General features: G+C 41.5%; 1 protein-coding gene across 2 annotated transcripts; it reads right to left on the bottom strand.

The window, feature by feature from the left end:
* Positions 1-970: 970 nt before the first annotated feature.
* On the bottom strand, positions 971-20,732 carry ssh1a (slingshot protein phosphatase 1a). Of its 2 annotated transcripts, XM_056377073.1 has the most exons (15): positions 20,525-20,732; positions 17,928-17,965; positions 11,229-11,329; positions 8,394-8,458; positions 7,616-7,737; positions 7,215-7,283; positions 6,972-7,037; positions 6,487-6,681; positions 6,296-6,389; positions 5,681-5,809; positions 5,398-5,444; positions 5,135-5,281; positions 4,648-4,848; positions 3,841-4,543; positions 971-3,733 (listed from the first exon to the last, which is right to left on the bottom strand). In XM_056377073.1, exons 1-15 carry the CDS (start codon positions 20,603-20,605, stop codon positions 2,624-2,626), a joined length of 3,168 nt encoding a protein of 1,055 aa, XP_056233048.1. In that variant the 5' UTR covers positions 20,606-20,732; the 3' UTR covers positions 971-2,623. The 2 variants fall into 2 exon arrangements, with proteins under 2 accessions (XP_056233048.1, XP_056233047.1); XM_056377072.1 differs by lacking the exons at positions 17,928-17,965; positions 20,525-20,732 and adding an exon at positions 13,511-13,820.
* Between the last annotated feature and the right edge of the window lie 192 nt (positions 20,733-20,924).

Below are 20,924 nucleotides of genomic sequence, written 5' to 3'. Positions count from 1 at the left end.
CTCAGACCTTTTTTTCTTTTGTTTCTCTTGGTCTCTATAGTAACATCCAAAACAGGATACGTCCTCAGATAATAAAACAAAAGTGGAGGCACGGCAGCCAAGAATTCACCGGCAGAAGAAGGGGAAGAGGGGCCGGCCCACACCCAGAGCCTGCAGACTGAAGGCTGCTGTGTTGACAGACAGGCAGCTAGTCGTCCTCCAGTTCTTGCCAACTGGTCTTTTTGTTTGAAAAGTGTTACAGGTCACTCTCAATCTTGTCTAGACAAAAGCCAATTTGTCTGAAATTTAAGATCATCATTAATTCAAAACACCCCACAGGCTTCTTGGCACACTAATGATGAGTTTTACGAAGCTTCTTATTTAGTCCCACTGTCATTTAAATGTTTACAAGTTCACAGTAGTCAGACACATCAGTTTTCCATTTCACATTTATACCAGTCTCAGTTTCCTCTACATGTACAAAAAAACAGAAGCTGAAATACTTTATACCAGTGTTGACTCACACACAAACAACATTAAATAAGATCTTTGCCGCCTCAATGCCCCCACCACATGCTATATTGCACACATTCACTATACAGACACGCACAGTCACATAGGCCGGGAGGAACAAGAGCATGTAACTTAAGTAATTCACTGATGTCATGCAAACCATGACGGGAAGCCAAATGTTATATAAGCTGGCTGTTAGAAAATGGCTCTCCTGCCAAAGTATACAGATGGGGGCACAATGATGTAATGTCAGGATACACACACCATCATAGTCGAGTCAGTGCACAGATATTTAGTTTTGCCTAAATATCTGTGTGTTGTTTTTGCTCATTCAGTAAGAGCTTGAACACTACATCTGGAGCATTCAGGCTGATGCAATATATAATCTCACTACTGTTCTTGCCGGATTTAGGAATATTTTGAACAGTTTTGAATGAATTATGCTCAATAAAGTAAGAACAAAACAGGATCCATGGTATATTATGTAAAAGAAATGTTTATTTCCATAATTAACACATACAGTACATTATTTTGACCAACATAAAAAGTGCAATATGCATTCAAACTACAGCAATGTACAGTACAAAAGTTACTGCATACTTAAATATAAAAAGAAAATGGTTACAAAACTGTGAAGTAACCTATTGTGATCGTTGTCACGTCAGTGTGACAAAAGCTTTAAAACTCATTGATGATATGAGCATAAAAGCTTAACAGCTATGAGCCTGTCGACTCCACTGACTCTCTTTCATTTCTCCCAAAAGGTGCAAAAAGATGTGACAGCATTTAAATACGTACATGATTGACATTATGATTCACATATTTTGTACAGCTTCAATGGTGTTTCCAATTTGTCGAGACAGCCAAACAACTTTGGTCTTTCACATTTCAAAAAGCACAAATGAGTTAAAAATGTTGGCAACCCTCAAGAATGAAATTTAAGGTGTAGAAGGTTTGGTTGTGAAATGTTTCATGTTTTCTCTTTATATCTTGTCAAAAATGTTCAGATAACTTTAGCTCGGGAAAAACCCTCACATACATTATATGATTTGACTGCCGTAAATCCTCAGTTCCTGTCACACTAGGCGTTTGTTTTATGATTTCAAGCCATGCAGCGTGACTCCTCACTCTGCTCTCCCAAGAACATCGTACATTGTAGGGAATGATGAGGTCAATAACATTACACTAATGTTATTTTGGAAGATAGCTTGCTGTGTACCAGTATTCACTCAATAAAAAAAAAGCAGTGCAAAGGAACAACAAACTCAGAAGTGTTTCTGTTCTGTTTGTTGAAAACAGTGAGCATGCCTCTGGCAAAACACAGCCACATCCTTCTCTCGCCACGTTCATCCATTTCACTCACTCAGAGTCTCACATATAGTTAAGCATTAATGCACTAACATACATCTCTGCATTAAAATGAGTTCAAAACTGATTTCCTCACTTTAACTCCACATCAGCAAATGAACTGAATAAAACTCCAGCCCAGTGTTCATCTGAGAAAGAGCTTCATGAATGCAACATGAGGTAACCATTAATTTTACTACCCTCTAGCATCTAAAACATAAACTGTGCGGTAAACAACTATACATTTATTTAACACTTTGCTTTCTGTCAAGCTCCACTGAGGGACTCAAGTTCATCAATGTAGGCTACTACTTTGTACCAGACAGGTAAAAATATTCTAAGTGCCAATGGATACCATAAGTTTGGTACATATCAGGTACTAACAGCTGTGAAGTTAAAGGTTATAGAGCGTCCTGTACCGTCTCATCCTGCAGTCTAACACACAGCTCTGTGCCTCTGGTCTCATAGGTAAGGCACTTGTTTGTCCGAGAATCAAACCAAGTTAGAGGTGAACTGATGGCTTTACACACTTGTCAGATACAGCAATATGACTTTCATCACTGTGAACAGCAGTTTGAGAAACAATGTGGCAAAGGAGAGTGTACAATCCTTATAACAACAGTTGGCATTGTTTTTTTTTGTCTTTTATTTATTTTTGTTTTGTTTTCATTTGTTTGCTCAGACTCGACTCTCTCCTTTTTCCAGAATCTGTACAGCCATCTCCGGCCCTGCAGGGTGACAGATGAGAGGGTGGGTGGAGTGTATATAACCTCCACTTGATTTGTCAGCTTCTGGGCTCACCTGGTAGTGCTTTCTCTGGAGTGTGCAGGTCCTTGTAGGGCCGGGGCAGAGCAGAGGTGGTGGGAGAGTCCCACTCCAGACCAGTGTCTGGCTCTGGGGACAGTGAGAGGAGCAGCAGTGTTCCTGCATCTGAGGAGCAGGCTGAACACAGATCCTCAGAGGAGAAGTTGAGGCTGCCCAACTTGGCCAGCGAGTTGGACCGCTTCAGCCTCGAAGGTACGGTCAGGCCCGCCAGCCGCATGCGGGTCTCGATCTCCTGCGCCCTCTGGCGTACGAGACCAGGTTTCCCCCTCACGCTGCGCAGACTGTCGCTGCTGGAGCTGCGTGTCAGGGTAGAGCCATGAGGCGAGGAGGTGGGTGTGAGCAACCCAGATCCCACCACCCCCAACAAGGCTTCATTGGTCAGTGGCATCACCAGTGGCTCTAACCGCACTTGGCATGGTGTCGAAGACTTAGTGAAGTCCCCAGTAAAGCCTGAGAACTCCTCTTCCTCCTCGTTGTGAAAAGGGCTCTTCTTGGACCTTTGGCATGCGTGCAAAGGCTTCAGAGAGTGCAGGCTCTCCTGAGATGACCCTGAAAGTCTCTCTAGTCTCTCTGCACGCCGGCGGACCAGCCCAGATCTCCGCAGCTGTAGAAGGGTCTCCTGTTGTTGGCCAAGGTAGCAAGCCACTGCAGGCTTTTCTTCCTCCAAATCCATTCTCATCAGCTCAGGGAGAGCTTCTGAGGCAGCTGCAGCCTGCCCTTTGTCAAGCTCTGTCTTTACTTCCAACAAATCACCACTGTCCTCAGGCTCCACTGAGTGCATTGATTCTCCTGGCTGCTCCTCTCTGTCAAGCAGAGCTGTGGGTGTGGAGGCAGCACAGTTGGCACAGTCACACAGAGAGCCACAGGGGCGCAGCACTCCCATTGAAGATGTGAGGCCTTCAGAGGAAGTATGGGACTGTGGGAATGAAGCACTTGAGACTTCAGGAGGACTGGGGTTAAGGCAAAGCTTCAAAGCCAGGTTTGGAGAATCTTCTTTCTGATTGGAGTTTGAATCCCAGCAAGACAGCGTAGAAGGATCAGCTTGAGGAAGGATGGAAGAAGGTTTTTCCTAAATAAAGAGAAGGGGGAAAAAAATAAATCAAACAAATTTCTGCAAATAGTGAGAAACAGCATTTTCATTCTAAAATGAAAGTTAATCATATAAATCAAACTTACATTGTGGTTACATGGAGGGCTCAAATGGTTGTTGTTGTTGGAATTTTCATTCAGGGTTGCCAGATCCATCCCATTACCCTCCGTATCGCCTTCTACCTCCACATCTTGCGTTTCCTCTCCTCCGCCTCCATCCCCACCCCCTCCGTCATCTGGCTGCATAAGTACTTCCATTTCTGCCTCCTCCTTTTGCACCTCCTCCTCATCCTCCTCCTCCACTGTGCTGAACTCCAGCCTCAGACGCAGCTCCTCCAGGGGCTCAGGGCCACGACTACAGGTCTGGGCGGCAGTTCCCTCTGCTGTAGGCCCAAAGTGGGGGAGGGGCAGGCCTTCACGTCCATCAAAGGCCTCATCATCTAGCAGAGCGTCCCGCTCCACATCCTCAATTTCTATAAAGACTTTTTCCATGCCAAGAAGGGGTGGGCCGCGCACAGGAGTTGATGGTTCGCTGTCCAGTGCTGAGTCAGAGAGTCGCCGGAAATAGTAGTTGTTGTAGGCGGGGTCGATCTCCAGAGCAACAGTCCTGCACGGGGAGGGGCATGCTGCACCTTTATCAGACAGCGCCTCTTCACAGCAGGGAGACATCCCTGGCTCAGGAGTCAGGTGTCCTCCCTCCTCCCCTCCACAGCACTGAGACAACCCCTGCTGTCCCTCTGCCATTTCACAGTCGGCGTCTGGATGCCACAGCTTGTTGTGCCGCTGTTTGCTGGAAATACAGAAAGACAGCGTACAGGAGGAAAAGAGGTCAGCTGAGAAAAAGACAACTAGCAAACATCATCGCACACACACACATCAAGTGAGGGACTGTACCTGGCATCCAGGATGCCCTCGTACTCCGCCAACTGTCTCATGAAACCTGGATTTGGTCGTGTGATGCTCCTCTTTTGCTTGACAAAGTTGTAGGCCTTCTCTAGCGACCAGCCGTACTCCTTCATAGCGTAAGCAATGACGGTGGAGGCAGACCGACTGACACCCATCTTGCAGTGAACTAGACATTTTGAGTGGTTCTTTCTGTCGGTGAGAATTACGTAATTTTTAAAGTTACTAAATCAAAGAATATTAAAACATTAAAAATATTAAATCAAGTCATAGAAAACGTAACTTCCTTCATGTCTTTTCAACATGTAAAAGAGTTATCTTTTTCTTTAACCCTCCATCTTTGTTTTCTCTTTCAAAATCAGATTCTACGTAAATGTGGGAAATTGAACAAGCAAGTCTCCTGCGGAGATGACACATCTTTGTATTTTACTGATAAAAATACATGAGCAGATTGTTTTCGGTTCCACTCAGGACTCACTTTGCTTTAACAATGAAGTTGTATGTGTCATTCCAGTGAGCCAGCAAGTCAGTGGCATCCTCGTCATAGACACGTATGTTGTGATAACTGAATGTGCCTGGAAAGAAGTTGTCTATCTCCCTGGTAACGTTGAGGATATAGCCCACCCTGGGAAGGAAAGAAACTGTTAACTCATCAACAACATTCTTTCTTGGTCAAATCATAATACAAAATATGTTTTGTGTGTGCTTATCTTAGCTCCTCCGTAATATAAAATAAATCACCCTGTCTCTTGCAGCTCCTCCAAATTAGATGCATTCCATTCGGATCCCTAAAAACAAATGAGAGGAAATACTGTTTAGACTGTGTAGTGAAGAGTGTATTTTCGAATATTTGTAAGATTGTTCTTTCTCCAAAAACAATTATTTCACAGGGAGGATTACTCAAACACCAGTCTTCCTTTGGGATGGGAAAGAAAATGGAATCATTTTATCTCAGTTATTCACAGGAAACAACAGATGTAACATATGTTTTTGTCAATGTAAGAGACAGTATCAGCTGTCCCACCAGGTAGACGTGGTCAAAGATGAGAGTGGCTTTGTCCATCTGGCCCAGGATCAGCAGCATCTCATTGTCAATGAACTCTTTGTACTCCTTCAGGTTGCAGTTCATGTGCTGCTCCAACTCTGTACGGATCTGACAAAAAATGTGTACAGCATAATTTGATTTGTGTGTACGTGGAGAGTTTTTTGTGTTGTTGTGAGGTACTCTGTCACAATCACTGGTTTGCTTCAAATTCTTCTCCCTAAACACTATGGAAATGTTCTGTAACAGACTGAAACACAACATTGCCAGAGTTTGGATGGGTACTACTTTTTTAAGTTCCTGTTTGCATGCATCAAATAATGTTAACAGGTATTATATTCATATAATAAGTTATAATATAAATAGTGTCAATCAGATTCCTGTAACTACGAATATTTCTAAAATATTATCAAAGAAACATGCAAAGTAAATTTGAAAAATTTCCACTTCAAGGTCAGTTTGAAAAAGAGTACAACTGAGTTGTGCCTCCATCTTCAGAGAATCCCATGTAAATGCAGCAAATGCAAATTAAACAACAAGACAGAAATGCAAAACAGTGGTTTATTTCAGTGTGTGTGCGTCACACTGTATATTTACCTGTTTGCAGGTGACGTTTTCAAGGTCCTGGCACGTCATGATGCTTCTGAGTTTGGCTTTAATAAGGCACTCTGTCCTCTCTCTCTCTGAAGGCCTATGAAAGATAAAAATCGCAGGACTCATCCAATAACAGTTGTTTCTGAAATGTCTTTACATAAGGAATCTGATTCATTTGATTTGTGTTTACTGACTTGTCGACAAACATGGTGGGTGAGTCTGGTCGTGTGGTCTCCAAGTCCTTCATAGCATTCCACTCGTTGATGCAGCTCTGGTCTGAAGCAATGCAGCTCTCATAATAGCCCATCCAGGTGAGAGCCATGCCTCCAGGGAAGTAGTTATACCTGCGTGACACCTCACATGCCTTGTGCAGCACCTGCAGAGCTGACCTAGATTGTTGTTGATTTGGAAAATTAAGGTTAAAGTTGTAGATGACTGATGTAAATCTGATTCTATTAGCTATACCAAAAACAACCAAATGACTGTAGTACAGTGTGGCTTCATGCAGCTCTGTGTATATGCATCTTCATGCCAGCAGGTGGCAGAATAAATCAGCAATGCCGCTACGTGGTGCCTCACTGCAGCAGAATGTGTCTATCAGGAGATTTATCGTGGAGTATCATGACGCTACACTTGTTGGAGACAGCCACGGTGGCTCCAGAGGTTGTTCATTACTCACCACATCGCCTGCACTGACACCGGTTTGAAGACATGAGTCCGACCTGCCGTGTTCACAGTAAAGCCCCTGAGGAGCAAACAAAACAGATGGTCATTCTCTGAGCTGGAGCACCATGAAGCTACAGTACGTGTGTATCAAGTTCATCCCAAGTGTCAGGTGCAGATGCAGTGTTGGATAAAAAGCAGAGAAATATCACTGGGGTTAAAAGCTGCAGCTGTGGTCACACTGACAGAAAAAACTCACCCATCTCCATCCAAGTGGATCTTTGTATCACTCCACAGAGGTAGCACCATGCCAATCGAACAGCTTTTGCTGGAAGAATGAAAGTGAGAATTAAAATTAAAAGCCTGGCAAACAAGAAAATTCTACTTTTGTTTGGAATGGCTAATGTGAAAAGTGGATAAGATGAATAGAAATAAATCACTTGTTACAGTAGTGCATATATAGCAGATAAAGTGTGAGGCATAGCTTTGTGGGCGAGTGCTGTTCACTTTTACAAATATACATAAACAGTTTGTATATCGTGTCAACGAGTAACACGAGGTAAACAAAAACATCAGTTCATACATGGCGCTCTTTTAACCTTTAACAGGTATACAGCAAACAGTGATCATAACACCCCTGCATGTTGAGCTTATTCGTACCAGTCTTTGCTGGTAAAGTCAATTCCCAGTAGGATGTTCTCCTCTGTGTCCTGTCGGCCGCTGGTGTACACCACCACCATGTACCGCACACGATCAGACCATGCACTCTCCAGCCGCACCGCCTGCACAGGGTACAGACAATTGAAGTCAAAATGTTTCCTGTTTTTTGTAGCAGTACCTAAGAGCCAAAATAAATTTCCTTACTATTTAATGGATATTTTGTCTGGAATGTAATTACTTTTGGCATACAAATGTTTACTTTTAAATACATTAAACCATAGCTAATTCAAATAAATCTAGTGAGGTAGGCCGGTGTTAAAAACATACTCCCTTTACACAAGTGCAGAACTCTTGATTGTACATACAAGCAAATGCTCCAGAGAAGCAACACTTGGCCAATCGACTGTGCTGACCCTCCTGTTAAAATCTGCGCCGAACAAAGTGTCACAGTTGGATGTGCAAAGAAATTTGGGACACAAACTTGATGTAATAGGGTAACTGAGTCCTCAGGATGAGAGTGAGAGTACAGAGCCGGTAAACATAAAATGAAATAACTCACACCAACTCATACACGCACCATGGAAACATTAGGTAATGCCCTCCTGAGTGTGCTCTCATGAGCTAATAATTACAGTGAGCAAATAAGCATCGTAAGTACACAATAAAATGCATTCTAGAGGGTCTGCTATGCCAGGTTGTTAGTCAGTGGCCTTTATGAGTGTATGTGTGTGTGCATGTTTTTGTTTTGATGTGTGCAAATACTTATGTTGTCTCTTACCAGTTTGATTCTGTCCTCTGAGCGAAGAATGTTTATCATCACCTGCAGGTGTTGAGGTAAGTCACCTGTTGAGGAAGATCATAAAGAAAACTGATCAATGACGAGCTGTGGCGTTTGGTGTCAGTGGTTTTAAATACCTCGTCATACATACTGATACATGTTGACTTGAAAGAGAAGATACAGGGATGATTAATTCTACTTTACTATGACAACACTGAGTGAGAATATAAATGAGTATAATGCATGCTGGAGTCACAATGAGCTTATTAAATTAAAATCATTGCTATAGTCTACTGCATACAGTACATATGTTACACTGCTCCGTAGTGTTCAACACTGAAACCAAAAGTAAAGCCTCCTCCTGAACCTGTTCAGTGACTTTTTTTTTTATTATCAGATGACATGTGTTGTGAACTGACTGAAGAGAAATGAACTGACAATAAATTAGCCATTTGTCAGCCACAAAAACACAATACAAGAACTTGTCAGTGCTCCCTGTACCAAGATGTCAGATATAATAAAACAGGGTGCGGAGATGGACCAATAGCAATAAATAGTAGCAGCTGACAGAGTGCCAACTAGTTTGAAATATGTCACAACAAGCCAAAAAGACAAATCATGACATACTGACTGGTTTCAACAACAATTAACAGGAAGTGCTCGACTCTCATGTACCTCACAGCAGTATGTCTCTTCAGAAAAATCGACATTATCTCCACAATATGCGACTGATCACTTTGTCTCATGTTGGGAAACAATTTTACAAACTTACAAAAATACGACCACATGGACAAGAATACTGAATATAACTTATATACACATTAATACCAGAACTTATTTCAAGCTATCAGATTTTATAGTCTGATAATCAATGTTCTGAAAAAAATTTTGCAAAATATTTAACTTTACATTTAAAGCGGAATGAGAACGAGCCTCAAAGGTTTGGCATACTAAATAAAAACATCTTCATTGTTGAATGTAACATGTATAAACTGTCATAAAACAGTAAAAATGTAAAAAACTATTATTTTAATTTTGTCACATTGTGCCATAATGGTCCTTTAATATTAAATATAAGACAAGTTTCAGTATCAGAGTTACAATCCATATGAATTATTCCCTGCTGGTTTTCAAACATATTTCCTACAGCATCCAGTGATTACATTTGATTGTTAAATGAGCTGAAACTCGGAAGATGACTTTATTCTCTTCTTGAACTAATTTCAAGTTCTGCACATAAACTAATAAAATAAGATCAAAGAGGATAAGGTTTTAAAAACTATATACCAGTTTCAATGTCTCACAATGCTCCACTTATACGTTGTTTGAACATGTTGGCCTGCTAAAGCCTATTTAGGCATTATTTGATGCTACAAATGCTGTGAGTTTCTGTCCATAGCTGCTAGAGGAAAGATTTCGCAACCATTTAGGTGTGTTTTTGATGGTTTTGATGGACATGTGGCTCAAACTGTTAACTGAGAAAAGTCAACTGAGTTCATGGCCTTAGTTCACATGCCTCTGTGGCAGCCAAGTTGGCATCTGTTCTGAATAGTAACAGCTGCAAGATGTGAGAGTCATCCACAGAAACATAAATATATCCACAGACAATTATGCATCATGTGTCCATGTTGATGTGAATAGTTCAAACAGTTCCACTTGTAGCCTTAACTGACACCACTGGGTTTCAGTGCTGAAAAAGGCGATGTCCGAAAACAGTGTGTATTCACCGATTCTTCCACTGTGAAACGGCTCACTTGAATGTAACACAAACAAGACATTCAGAAAGTCAGTCTCTCAGTCTCTACATTAAACTGACATAGCGCTGGTCTGCACACCTCAGTATGGCTTTACAGATTACAGTGTTTTCTGTATTTTTTAACCTTGTGTAATATTCATTTTCAATTTTTTTTTCTTCAAAAAGAAAGAGAGAAGCAGTGCTCCTCTTAAAATCATGGTAGGGCACTAGCTCTTAGAGCAGGAATACCTTTATCAAACACATTGCATAAATCACCTCACTGTCTCTTTTTTCCTAAAAGCCACAGTTACTAGGAAATGACACAACTATTTCCCCTGCCAAATGTTTGAGAGCACAAAGCAGGACAAGCAAATATGTGGGCTACCTGACAAAGTGGCTGGTAGAGTAGACAAAGCTGCCAACCCCAGCCATGACTTGCCAAATGACTTGGCAGCATGCTGGTTGTTGGCTGGTGCTGAATTCCCATCATGCCTGTGGACTGTCAGGTCAGCCTTATGTCTTTAAAGAAATTAATTGTGTCTTTCAGTTGTGACATTTTAAAAACAGCTGTTGATAAAAGACACTGGCCAGTTCATTGTTCAGTCCAACTTGTCATGTGACATCAGACTTCAATCAATAAAATAAACACTGTTTCACTGTTCATTTTTTATACTATTCATCATATAATCTATAAAACAATGTCATACAGGGTTTGTTGAAAACAGTCATTTACATTTACATTTACATTGTGTTCCCTTTACTCACTAAAGTTAGCATGGTGATAAAAGCAGAGAACCCGAGGTAATACAAACAATAAGAGCCTACTAGAATCGTGCTACCATGCGCTGGATTTAAGCACTAATCTGCCTAAGCTATACGTCTGGAACATGCTTATCAACGAGGCAGCCTCCATCCTCCTCACCTCAGCTACAAACATCTGCTGCAGTGTTAGTGAGTGCAGCACTTGAACTCATCACACAGACTGCACTGTATAACCTGGACGAGAAATCTGAAGAGGAGACTGATGAAACTAAAACTATAGTTAGGGTAAATTATGTGTATAACAGGGTGTGCTTTTCTGGGTGTCTTGTGGTTCTCACCTGCATGTTTGTGGTGAGGATGTACTTTCTGGCCCTGGTGACTGCTCCCCTGCTGCAGGAAAAGAGCAGCACCCTTCACCATGAAGAAGCTCTCACTCAGGCTGCAATAAATGGGAGAGAGTAGTTACAAGTACTGAAACATGAATGTTATACATCAGACTCCACACTGCAGAGCAACAGCTCAGCACAATTGTTCCAGCTTGTTCATTGGACAGTTAGGCTGAGAAGTACGATGCAAGACAAATGAAATATTCAATTCAGTTAGTAGACACAGCCAATGAGGGGAGCATAAATCACAGTTGTCTGCTGCTGGTGAATTACCTCAACAGCTGAGTGGAAAAGCCCAGCTGCCACGTTACAAAGGCAGACCTCAGGTCTGCAGCACCCATGAATCAAGCTTTGATCCTGAATGCTTATCTGTCTTTTTTCTGCTGCATGGGCTGCACTCACTCAAACTTGAATTGTCAGGTCTCCGATGGCAGGGTGTAATACAACAAAGTAAATAATTGACCTAACTGCAGTTGTTTGTGAGGCTTAACTTTCACAGTGACCACAAAGCAGCAATTATCAGTTCACACCTGCCTGTAAAAGTCCTGACTTTTTCAGGCTAGGCCTTGGAGCTGTCAACAGATGACATAAGTAAGAAGCTGCAATAAAAAAAGAAGTGAGGTGTTCTCCTCCAGGCTGATTTCAATTATTCCATTTCATTGAAAAACAACATGAGCACATTCATAGATCTACCTGGCAGCAGGGTGGGACACATGCACCATGTATTCTGTGTGTTCAGTGTAGCAAATCAGGACATCATTAGGGAGGCACAGAACTGATGAGTGACAGCAACAAAACAAAATCCATACAGATACTAAAGACAGACCTATCTTTAAATATGGAAATCATTTTATTGGTATAGTGTCAGTATTACTGGCTAATGTCAGCCTAAAAGAGCAATGCTGGTATCAGTGTTTATTAATGCCACCTAAAGATAGACATGTAAAAAAAAAAACTGAACAGTTTTGCATCCCCAACAAATACACAAACCACTGACCAAATGCCTCTGTGTTAAAGGGGTAAAATTAAAGTCCTTCATCTAAATCACATCAGCAACTGCAATTTCCAACATCATATTTTTATATCCAGCTCTGAAACTGCTCCCTCACTAAGCTCTCTCTGATCACACTTTCAAAACCCATATACAGAAGAGCAAGCCTGGGCCAAACGATTTTATGGGAACAATGGACTTCGTTTTGTGCACCTCACAATAAATTCCCTCCGCCCCCAGCACCACAGAAACAAAGTTCCACAGTGACTAAGCATGGGGGTGGACACTTCTAAACAAGAGCTTTTGTCTCACTTTTTTGTTTCAGCCCGTTCTCAGTTTGAGATTTATGAGTCTATCAGGAGGGTCTACTGTCAGGGGGTGATGGATAATATGAGGCAAAAGTGGCAACACCAAGAATAAGAAGAGGGGTACAGCCTCATCACTGCTTAGTACTGTGTACAAATCCCTGCTTTCCGCCAGTAACCCAACTTTCAGTCCACAGGTTTTAGCCTTTGATACTTGATACCTTCCTGGAGAAAAAAAAAACCTTTAAAAAGGTGAAATTTGAGGATGTGTGAAACTTGTCCTTATGTGTAAATCAAGAGCTGTCCCACTGCTTCACAGGCCGTACTCAGACATCCTAATTAAACAGACTTAGCTCTACTGACTCTTGCCCTGCAGCAGCCTGCTATCAGCTTCTCCACAAACACTAGGGCTAAAAATACATGTGGTATCAAAGCAAACAAAGACTATGGCAGAAATACCTGCCAGATAGCTTCAATGATTCCACATGATTGCAGCCTACAGTATCTATACCTCCTTTACAGACAGAGAGCAAAAAAATAAACACATCAAGCGACAGAAATATCATTAATACAATGAGCTGTGCACCACTGAATCTCAGCTGAATGATAACGACAACTTATTTTGATTAAGGGTCACTGTTTCTATCAACTACATCACTACTTGGGACAAGTTCAGTGACTGATTAGGTCTGCTGGCCTGACAGATCATAGTATCTGTTGCAAAATCATTCAGGCAACATTTAAAATCTTACACTGAGCTAATAAATTAAAAGTTACAATATAACAACAAATCAAAATTTGTTTCAGAACTGCTCAAAAAAATAACCACTGAGCTTAGAGCATGTAGTCCTAACCTTAGTCTGACGTCAAATCTCATCAAGGGAGGACCTTGCGTCAACCAGTTCAAACCTCATTTTGATAAGATAAACTAGACTCACATGCGGTTTATCTCACTCTGGGTCAACACAGCGTTCTCCACAAAATAAGGTAGCATCTTCATCACGGCCTCCTGGATGGTTTCTACAGCCAGATGCATCCTGTTGACCGGAACGAATCCCAGGCCTCTGCGGCACGTGCTACCTCCTCTTCATCAGCCTCCAGAAACAATGAAGGAGCAAAAGGGTGCAAAAGAAGAAGAACGATGGTTTCAAGTATTGGCCCGCAGCTTTTGAGTGACAGACTGACTGACAGCCTGCACTCATCTGTGCTGCTCGGTGAAGAAGTGCCGTCTGCTCAGATGCCACTCCCTCTGCTGCCTCCTCCTCCTCCCTTCATCTGAGCGTCTCTGAGTGTGAGTCAGACTCCTGCCTGGAGGGACGTACTGCAGCCTCCACCCGCTGCCTCAGGCAAACCCAACTGTGCTCATGTCCCCCATCCTTCAGTCTGTCTTGTCTGTGTCACACTCTTATACTAAAGGTCCACATTCATATAAAAGGAAACTAGAGGAAATTTCGCTCTTTCATTCATGACAAGCACTTGTACTCTTCTCTCAAGAGACAGAGTGTGAATCGCATGCTTTTCTTTTGCTTTGAGAAAAACTCTAGAGCAAATAGCCAGATGCTTACAGAGGACAATGAATCTAATAGAATTCAAGATGTGGATTTCCCCTTCATTCTACATGACCTCTGTGATTCTTTGCTTTCCTCATACATCAGGTCTGACTAAGTACAAAGTGAACAACAGGTTTCCTCTTTAGCCAGAGCAAAACATGTCCACTTGTCCAACAGAAACCACCTCTCCAAAACCCGCTGAACGCCGCTTTCTCTCTATGTCTTCCTGGGGAAAAGCAAGACCATGCACAATTGGAGGAAGACAAAAAAAAAGCAGAGGAATTTTGGCACAAAACTTCTTAACGGGATGTCTCCATGTGCATGCCACTTTGGGGGTCAACAGCATCCAAGGTAGTGCCTCCAGGGAGCTTAATACACGGGCCAAGCATGGGTGGAAAGGGCAGTGAGAACTGGCAATCTCCCAAAACTCCCAAATCTCATTATACCCAGGCTTATAAGGGAGGGATTATCTTGTCTCTCTCTCCTTCAAGTGGCCAGCGCTGGTTGTCACTCACTAACATGGACCACAAAGAAACCACAGCGTGTTTCTTTAATAGAGAGCACAATGGCATGTTATGGACAAAATATACTTTATGTCTATTGCATCTGCCACACCAGTGACTGATCTCTGTAGATGCAAAGAAGGAAAGTAAAACACAAAGTTAATGAAAAGCAACTCTGGAGTACAAACATGAAATTCCAGTCTCAAAGAACTGTTGAAATGTAGCCTGCATATTAATATGTTTGGGGCCTGAAAACGAATATAGGCTGTAACTTTCTTTCTCACTTTCCCTCTCTCACTAAGCACTGACACCCCCCACAAGTACACAAAGAAGTGGCACAACGCTGTTAATCTAGGAGGATTTGCTGACAGACATTAACAATAGCTCTGCGACACAGATAACAAGATAGCTCTCCTATTCTTCTCGACAATAGTACGTCTGTTACACCTGGTCACTGGCAGATACTGTACTCTACAGGCTGACGTATGTTCAGTCTGCTCCAGGTGGAAACTTGGACAGCTCAATGTGTCAGGTGCATTTAGAAGTGGATGGACCTGGTTGGATACTGGAGCTTCCCCTGCATAATATGAGCTCAAGCTGTAGAAGCAGCAGGCAGGAATGATGGCATGTCACCGAGTTAAGGAATAGTATACTGCTGCAACAGTAACAGATGGACCTGGATGGGGCCAAACAGGACCAGATGTCCTCTAAGCCACCGAGTCACCAGGTGTACTGGTTATATGAGAGAGGTGCACTGGATTACACCGAGAACTCACAACAAAGAGGCTACACAGAGGCAGCAACCACGCTGGTTTATTCATGGTCTCAGAGTGTTTTGCACACATCGAAACGAGTGAAAAAAGCCTCCTCTTGGGGCTGCCAGTTGCATAATTCTGGCATTTTCTCACTTACACCACTGAAAGGGGGTAGAGACAGAGAGGGAGGGGGCAGTACAGGGAGGAACAAACCTCCTCAGGTGTCAGTGGAGACATGGAGAGCCTGAATAAATGACATCATCGTGTTACTGAGAAAAATTTACCAAAAATAAATAACTAGAGCTGGTGATTCTGTTGCAGTTTGTCTATCTATGTTTCTCAAATCCAAAGGGAGAATTTTGACATTTCATGGCATTTAAATCACTCATCAACCAGTCTTGGAAAGTGAGTTTAAATGAACTTCACACGAACAGTAATAGTTTCCTGGTATGTATTACTGCTGTTTGTGGAGCTCATAATCTGCTGATCATTCATCTTACCCACATGCTGTATCTGCTTCTTGCCCAACTAAAGTTGTAAAATGATATCATCCTTGGTTCAGAGCCACCAACACCTGCACAGTGTTTATGTTAGCCTCTGTCAACCCTTTGGGCTTGTCATCTTTATCAAGGTCAGCCTGGAACAGCAAGCACAAATACTTGGCAGCTGCGTAACTGTCCATCAACAGATGTAGCTATCTATCAAGTGTACTAGATCAGTACACACTGGTCTAAAGAGAAATATATCTGTCAAATAAAAGATAACTTAATGTGCAAAAATATTATGAAACATGAATTTACTGGCAATTTCAGTGAATAACGATAAAATGGAAGCTATGTTGAGGCAAGTCGGGACTCACATTATGCACAGATCATTCTCACACACATGCATTGCTTAGGGGCATCGCATAGGCTGTTGCATGAGTGAAAAGAAACTGAAATAACGTATTCGCTCATCTTATCAACTAGTTCACAGTTCGTAAACAGCAAATCACAAAAATTATAACAAGAATCCACATGAAGATCTACTTTGTCACCCAAGTCCAAATCTTGGCAAATCGATAATATATATATGGGATCGAAAAACATGTCGGCTAATTCAACAGTTATTGTATAGATGTGATCTGAACTGAAATTATATCTCTCCAGTAAACAACCTCACTGAGGTTGGCTGACAAAAAGATGCTTGCTATCCATTTCAATTCAGTCCAATTTTCGAAATGCATGTTTCCAAAACTACTGTTTCAGAAGAGAGACATCATATACCACAGTTGTTACACAGTCATTGCATTTCAGTGGATTCATCTACGTCTATACGTTATGGGTGGTTAATTAGATGAGTCTGCAGAAAACTATAATGCAATGTAACTTTTCAATATCTAAGAGACATACTTAGATCATATTGAGTTCAATCTGTCCAAAAACTACCTTTATATTGCTGTTAATACTCAAGGTTACTTAATAAAATCTTTCTATTTCAAAATAGCTCTCTTTACTGTAAAGCCTCCCCAGGGACTCTGCTACAGCTTTTGACAGATAACTAACTTTATAAGGTTTTAACACAACTGCATCACCCTGTCACAGTCACATTCATTTCTTATTCAAAGAATCAGAATCCAACGCACAGAACAAGAAGCTACTGGAGCCAAGCAGTTTCTTGAAATAATTTACTATCCTTGAAATGTGCTTTGGCCCTTCATATTATCAAGAACACAAACACACAAAAAGTTTAGATTCAAAAAGCATTGACTGCAACATCAAGGGCTGTCATGCACTCACTGGATATGTATTGTTGTTCTTGCAACATAATTTAACACAGCTGGCAGAAGAATAACAAAATACTGTGACTCATTTGATTTATCTTTGTAATGTACAAATGAACATTTTATGGCTGTGCTCATCCAGAGTGAAACAATGGCTGTCCTGCATGGTGAAAAGGGAACATGTGTGAACACTCTGATGGTGCTTTGTCTTTCTACGTGCTATAACCAAAGTCTAGATACAAAGCATTGTCCTACATTTCATCTTTTGATGGGAGACAAAACATGTCATTTACTCATATGAATGACGGAAAAGAGGAAAACAAGCAAATATTCACTTTTTAAGCTATAACTAGCAAATATTTGATTATCAAATACCAAAATTATAATCACCCTTCTGTCAATTCATGTGAAATATTCCATCAAAAGTTTCATGAAAAAGCTAAATAAAAAAGCTGGGGAAAGGCCAAGTGAGTCAAGTGATGATGCACGATTGAAGAGCAAGTTCATCAATCTAAGTGCTGATAAAAAAACAGACACGCCTGTCAACTTATTACTTGAGAGATTACTTAATATAAAAAGGTTTTTACAGTTGGTTATTAGGAATTGATGACTGCCAATAAAACAGACAGACAGGTGTTTTATTACAGTGACGCTCAGTTGTTATTATTTGTTCATGCCAGCTAGTCTGCCAGATGCAACCATTCAGTCAACAACACCTGTGTATAAAATTGGACCTGCTTTACCACGTACTACCAACATAAGTGCTAAACATAAAATAAACTTACCTCTGATTTATTCGCCGTTCATCTTCACTCCCAAAATCCTGCAATGCAGATAACAGGAAAAAATTAACGCCACATCCATTTAGATGGTATTAAAACAAATAATCCCAGCCTGCCACGTAGACAGAAGCTACAGGCTAATCTATATTTTACCAAAAATAAACTGATAAATGAAACCGACAAGGAACCCACAACTGAAATACTCAACATAATGTGTGTAAGGTTCAACAGTATCTAAATATAGTAATTCCTTTAAAGCACGAGTGCCAGAACAAAGATGCTACGTCTTTATGTTGGTATGCTTTTCAAAGCAGACACCACCACTGATTTAATAGCAGCCACACCAGCGAGAGAGGTGTGCAAGTTGTGGGAGCAGCCTCGACTTAAAAGTACATCAGCATAAGACGTAAGCACATAAATAAACACATTTGACTCCATAGACGTTAACATGGTCTACAAACAATCACATGGCAAGAAAATGATAGCAAAGGTGTATTGGGAGGCTGGTGACAAGGCCGTGTGAATATTTTGACCAGTTCAGTTCACATGCCACAGCACCCAAAGCAAAAAGTATTGCTTCGGTTTCTTCACAAATCCTGCAATTTTGCCTGCAGAAAACAAACCAAATTCAACATCATTTGGGAGTTAATCCAGCAAAAATATGTGTATAGTTGGGTGAATGAGGTTGGAAAATAGAGGAGAATGTCAGTTGGTAGCTATGTCTGGTGGGTTTGCACCAAAATACAACGGTGAGATCAATTTTGCTTCATTTTTGTGGAGGCCCCAATCCATTAATCATGATTAGATTTTTCTAAAACTCACAAAGTCCTCTTTGACCCATTTTTAGAAAATCTAAATCTGTGTTAAACTATGAAGTGGTGGATTTTTTTTGTATGATAAATTAAAAATACTAAATACTTAAAACCTCAAATGGGATAGTTTATGCGTTAACATTCATGAGCAGACTCAATCATTTATGAAGAAAAATGACTCACTAATTTATGAACAAAAACCCAGATGACACATCAAAAAAACCTAAATGTTCATAAAAGATTAAGAAAAGATTAGGGGCTCTAAGACATGTTTTTCAGTGTGAACAAAACTGTATAGCCACCTGTGTACAGCTGAAAAAACTAAAAAATTCAAATTTTTTGGATGGACAGAAGATTATTATTGTGCAAGGAGAGCATGCAACAATCCATAACTAGGTAAATCTCAAAAGTGTATTAGGTGAAATAATCTCACACATTAACTGCCTCATGCCAGCATGTCGTAAATCCCTGTTTACCTCCGCTCTCTTTTCCTTCCCCTCCTACAGTAGTATTCCTCCACCCCACCCACCCCTCATGAGTAGATGACATCATAGCTGCAGTAGCTTCCTGCCAGCTTTATCTGTCACACCTCACCATGATGCTGCTGGACTACACCACCCTCTCCAGCAGGACACTTAGGAACAGGGACAAAACCCAGTCAATCCAGCAAAACAAATTCTTTTAAAAGAAGCAATCGATTTGCAATAAACAGCTACTACGTCATGACATTTATGTGTTGCATGGTTATGAACATCCTTGTGAAAACAAGGAGTATTTTTGTCCTGAACACAGCTTTAGCTGAGACACTTGTGGCTGTAAATAAATGCAGCCATAGATGTCAGTTCTGGTTTCTCTGATGTGGTCATGCAGAGCAGAACAAGGTGAGCTTTTCTGTTTCTAGCTGGTAGTTAGCGCCCCCATCTGGTAACTGATGACTGTGCTTAAACATAGGAAGAGGGAAGTTATCTTTGAATGATTATAGTTTTGTGGAATAGACAAGTACTTTTCTTGCTGTGAGTCCACAAAACAATAAATCTCAATATGTGACTCTCTGCTACCAAAGGGAAGTAGAAGCCTTAAGGTTTAATCTTTCTCCCCCATATGGATGATTACCAGTCTGGAAATCTCATATTGTCTTCCTATACGTTTTGGACAGACCACAATGGACCACAATGGAATCTGACATAGAAATATCCTGTGCAGCTGACTGTTTCTAATTTCTTGTCTACTAAGGAGAACACAGCCCACACCAACATAATAAAACATAAAAATATCAGATGTAGCATTAGTAGGTTAATGTGACTTTAGCAGTACATGTTTTGTGAGAGCCCTGCTATTGTTCTGCTGATGGTTTGCCAAACAGCCTGTGATATAGTTAACGTTAAGAATTTGAATTTTTCAATGTCAGCCAGCCACATCATAAACAGCTAACGTTAGCTACAGCTTATATCATTAATAAGGCACTTGTCACACTAAGCTAGCGCTATAAATTAACGCCAAACAAATTTAACAGGTGTGAGGGTTTTTATAATGTAACCATGTCTTAAAAAAAAATCAATTTAACAGCTGTATTGACATATGTGTTGACGAGATATATCTGGCTATCAGTAACGAAGACGTTTGCTAGCTACCGTTAGCTAATAACCTAGCATAACACGTTAACTAAGGGTGCTAACGTAGCTTCAATCAGCGGCCCTATCTCCCGCAACATCTCCCTCATCCCCTGCCTGTCCACCAACACCTCCCCACACCGGAGCATCGTTTTAGTTCACCCGGGACCAAACTGACCTCCCCCGCGGTCGTGGTTGCTGTGCTGGCGGTGGAAGCGGCGCTCGGGGTCGGGGACCGCTGCAGAGTAACCAACGCCATGGCTGGAAGCTGAGGATGATGCACCGGCCGGCCGCTGTGGCCTGGTGAGCTGCTGCTAGCTGCTGGGCTAACGATACATACAGCTGACGGATGGAGGGAGGGAGAGAGGGAGAGAGGGAGAGAGAAGAGCTTTGGTATCCTGCAGGAAGCCTCTCTGTGCAGGAAGTGCTGCCTTCAAGGCCCCATCCAGTCCGATGGCACTTTTGACTTTAGAGTAATAAAATAATAATGACTGAACAACAATATAAGGCACTGCAAGTTCATTTATATACTATATTGAAATCTCAATAAGACTTAAAGGGCCTTGAAGACAAGATGC

Source organism: Seriola aureovittata, chromosome 5, assembly GCF_021018895.1.
Source record: "Seriola aureovittata isolate HTS-2021-v1 ecotype China chromosome 5, ASM2101889v1, whole genome shotgun sequence".
Lineage (NCBI taxonomy): Eukaryota > Metazoa > Chordata > Actinopteri > Carangiformes > Carangidae > Seriola > Seriola aureovittata.
This window is presented reverse-complemented; position numbering and strand designations above follow the sequence as displayed.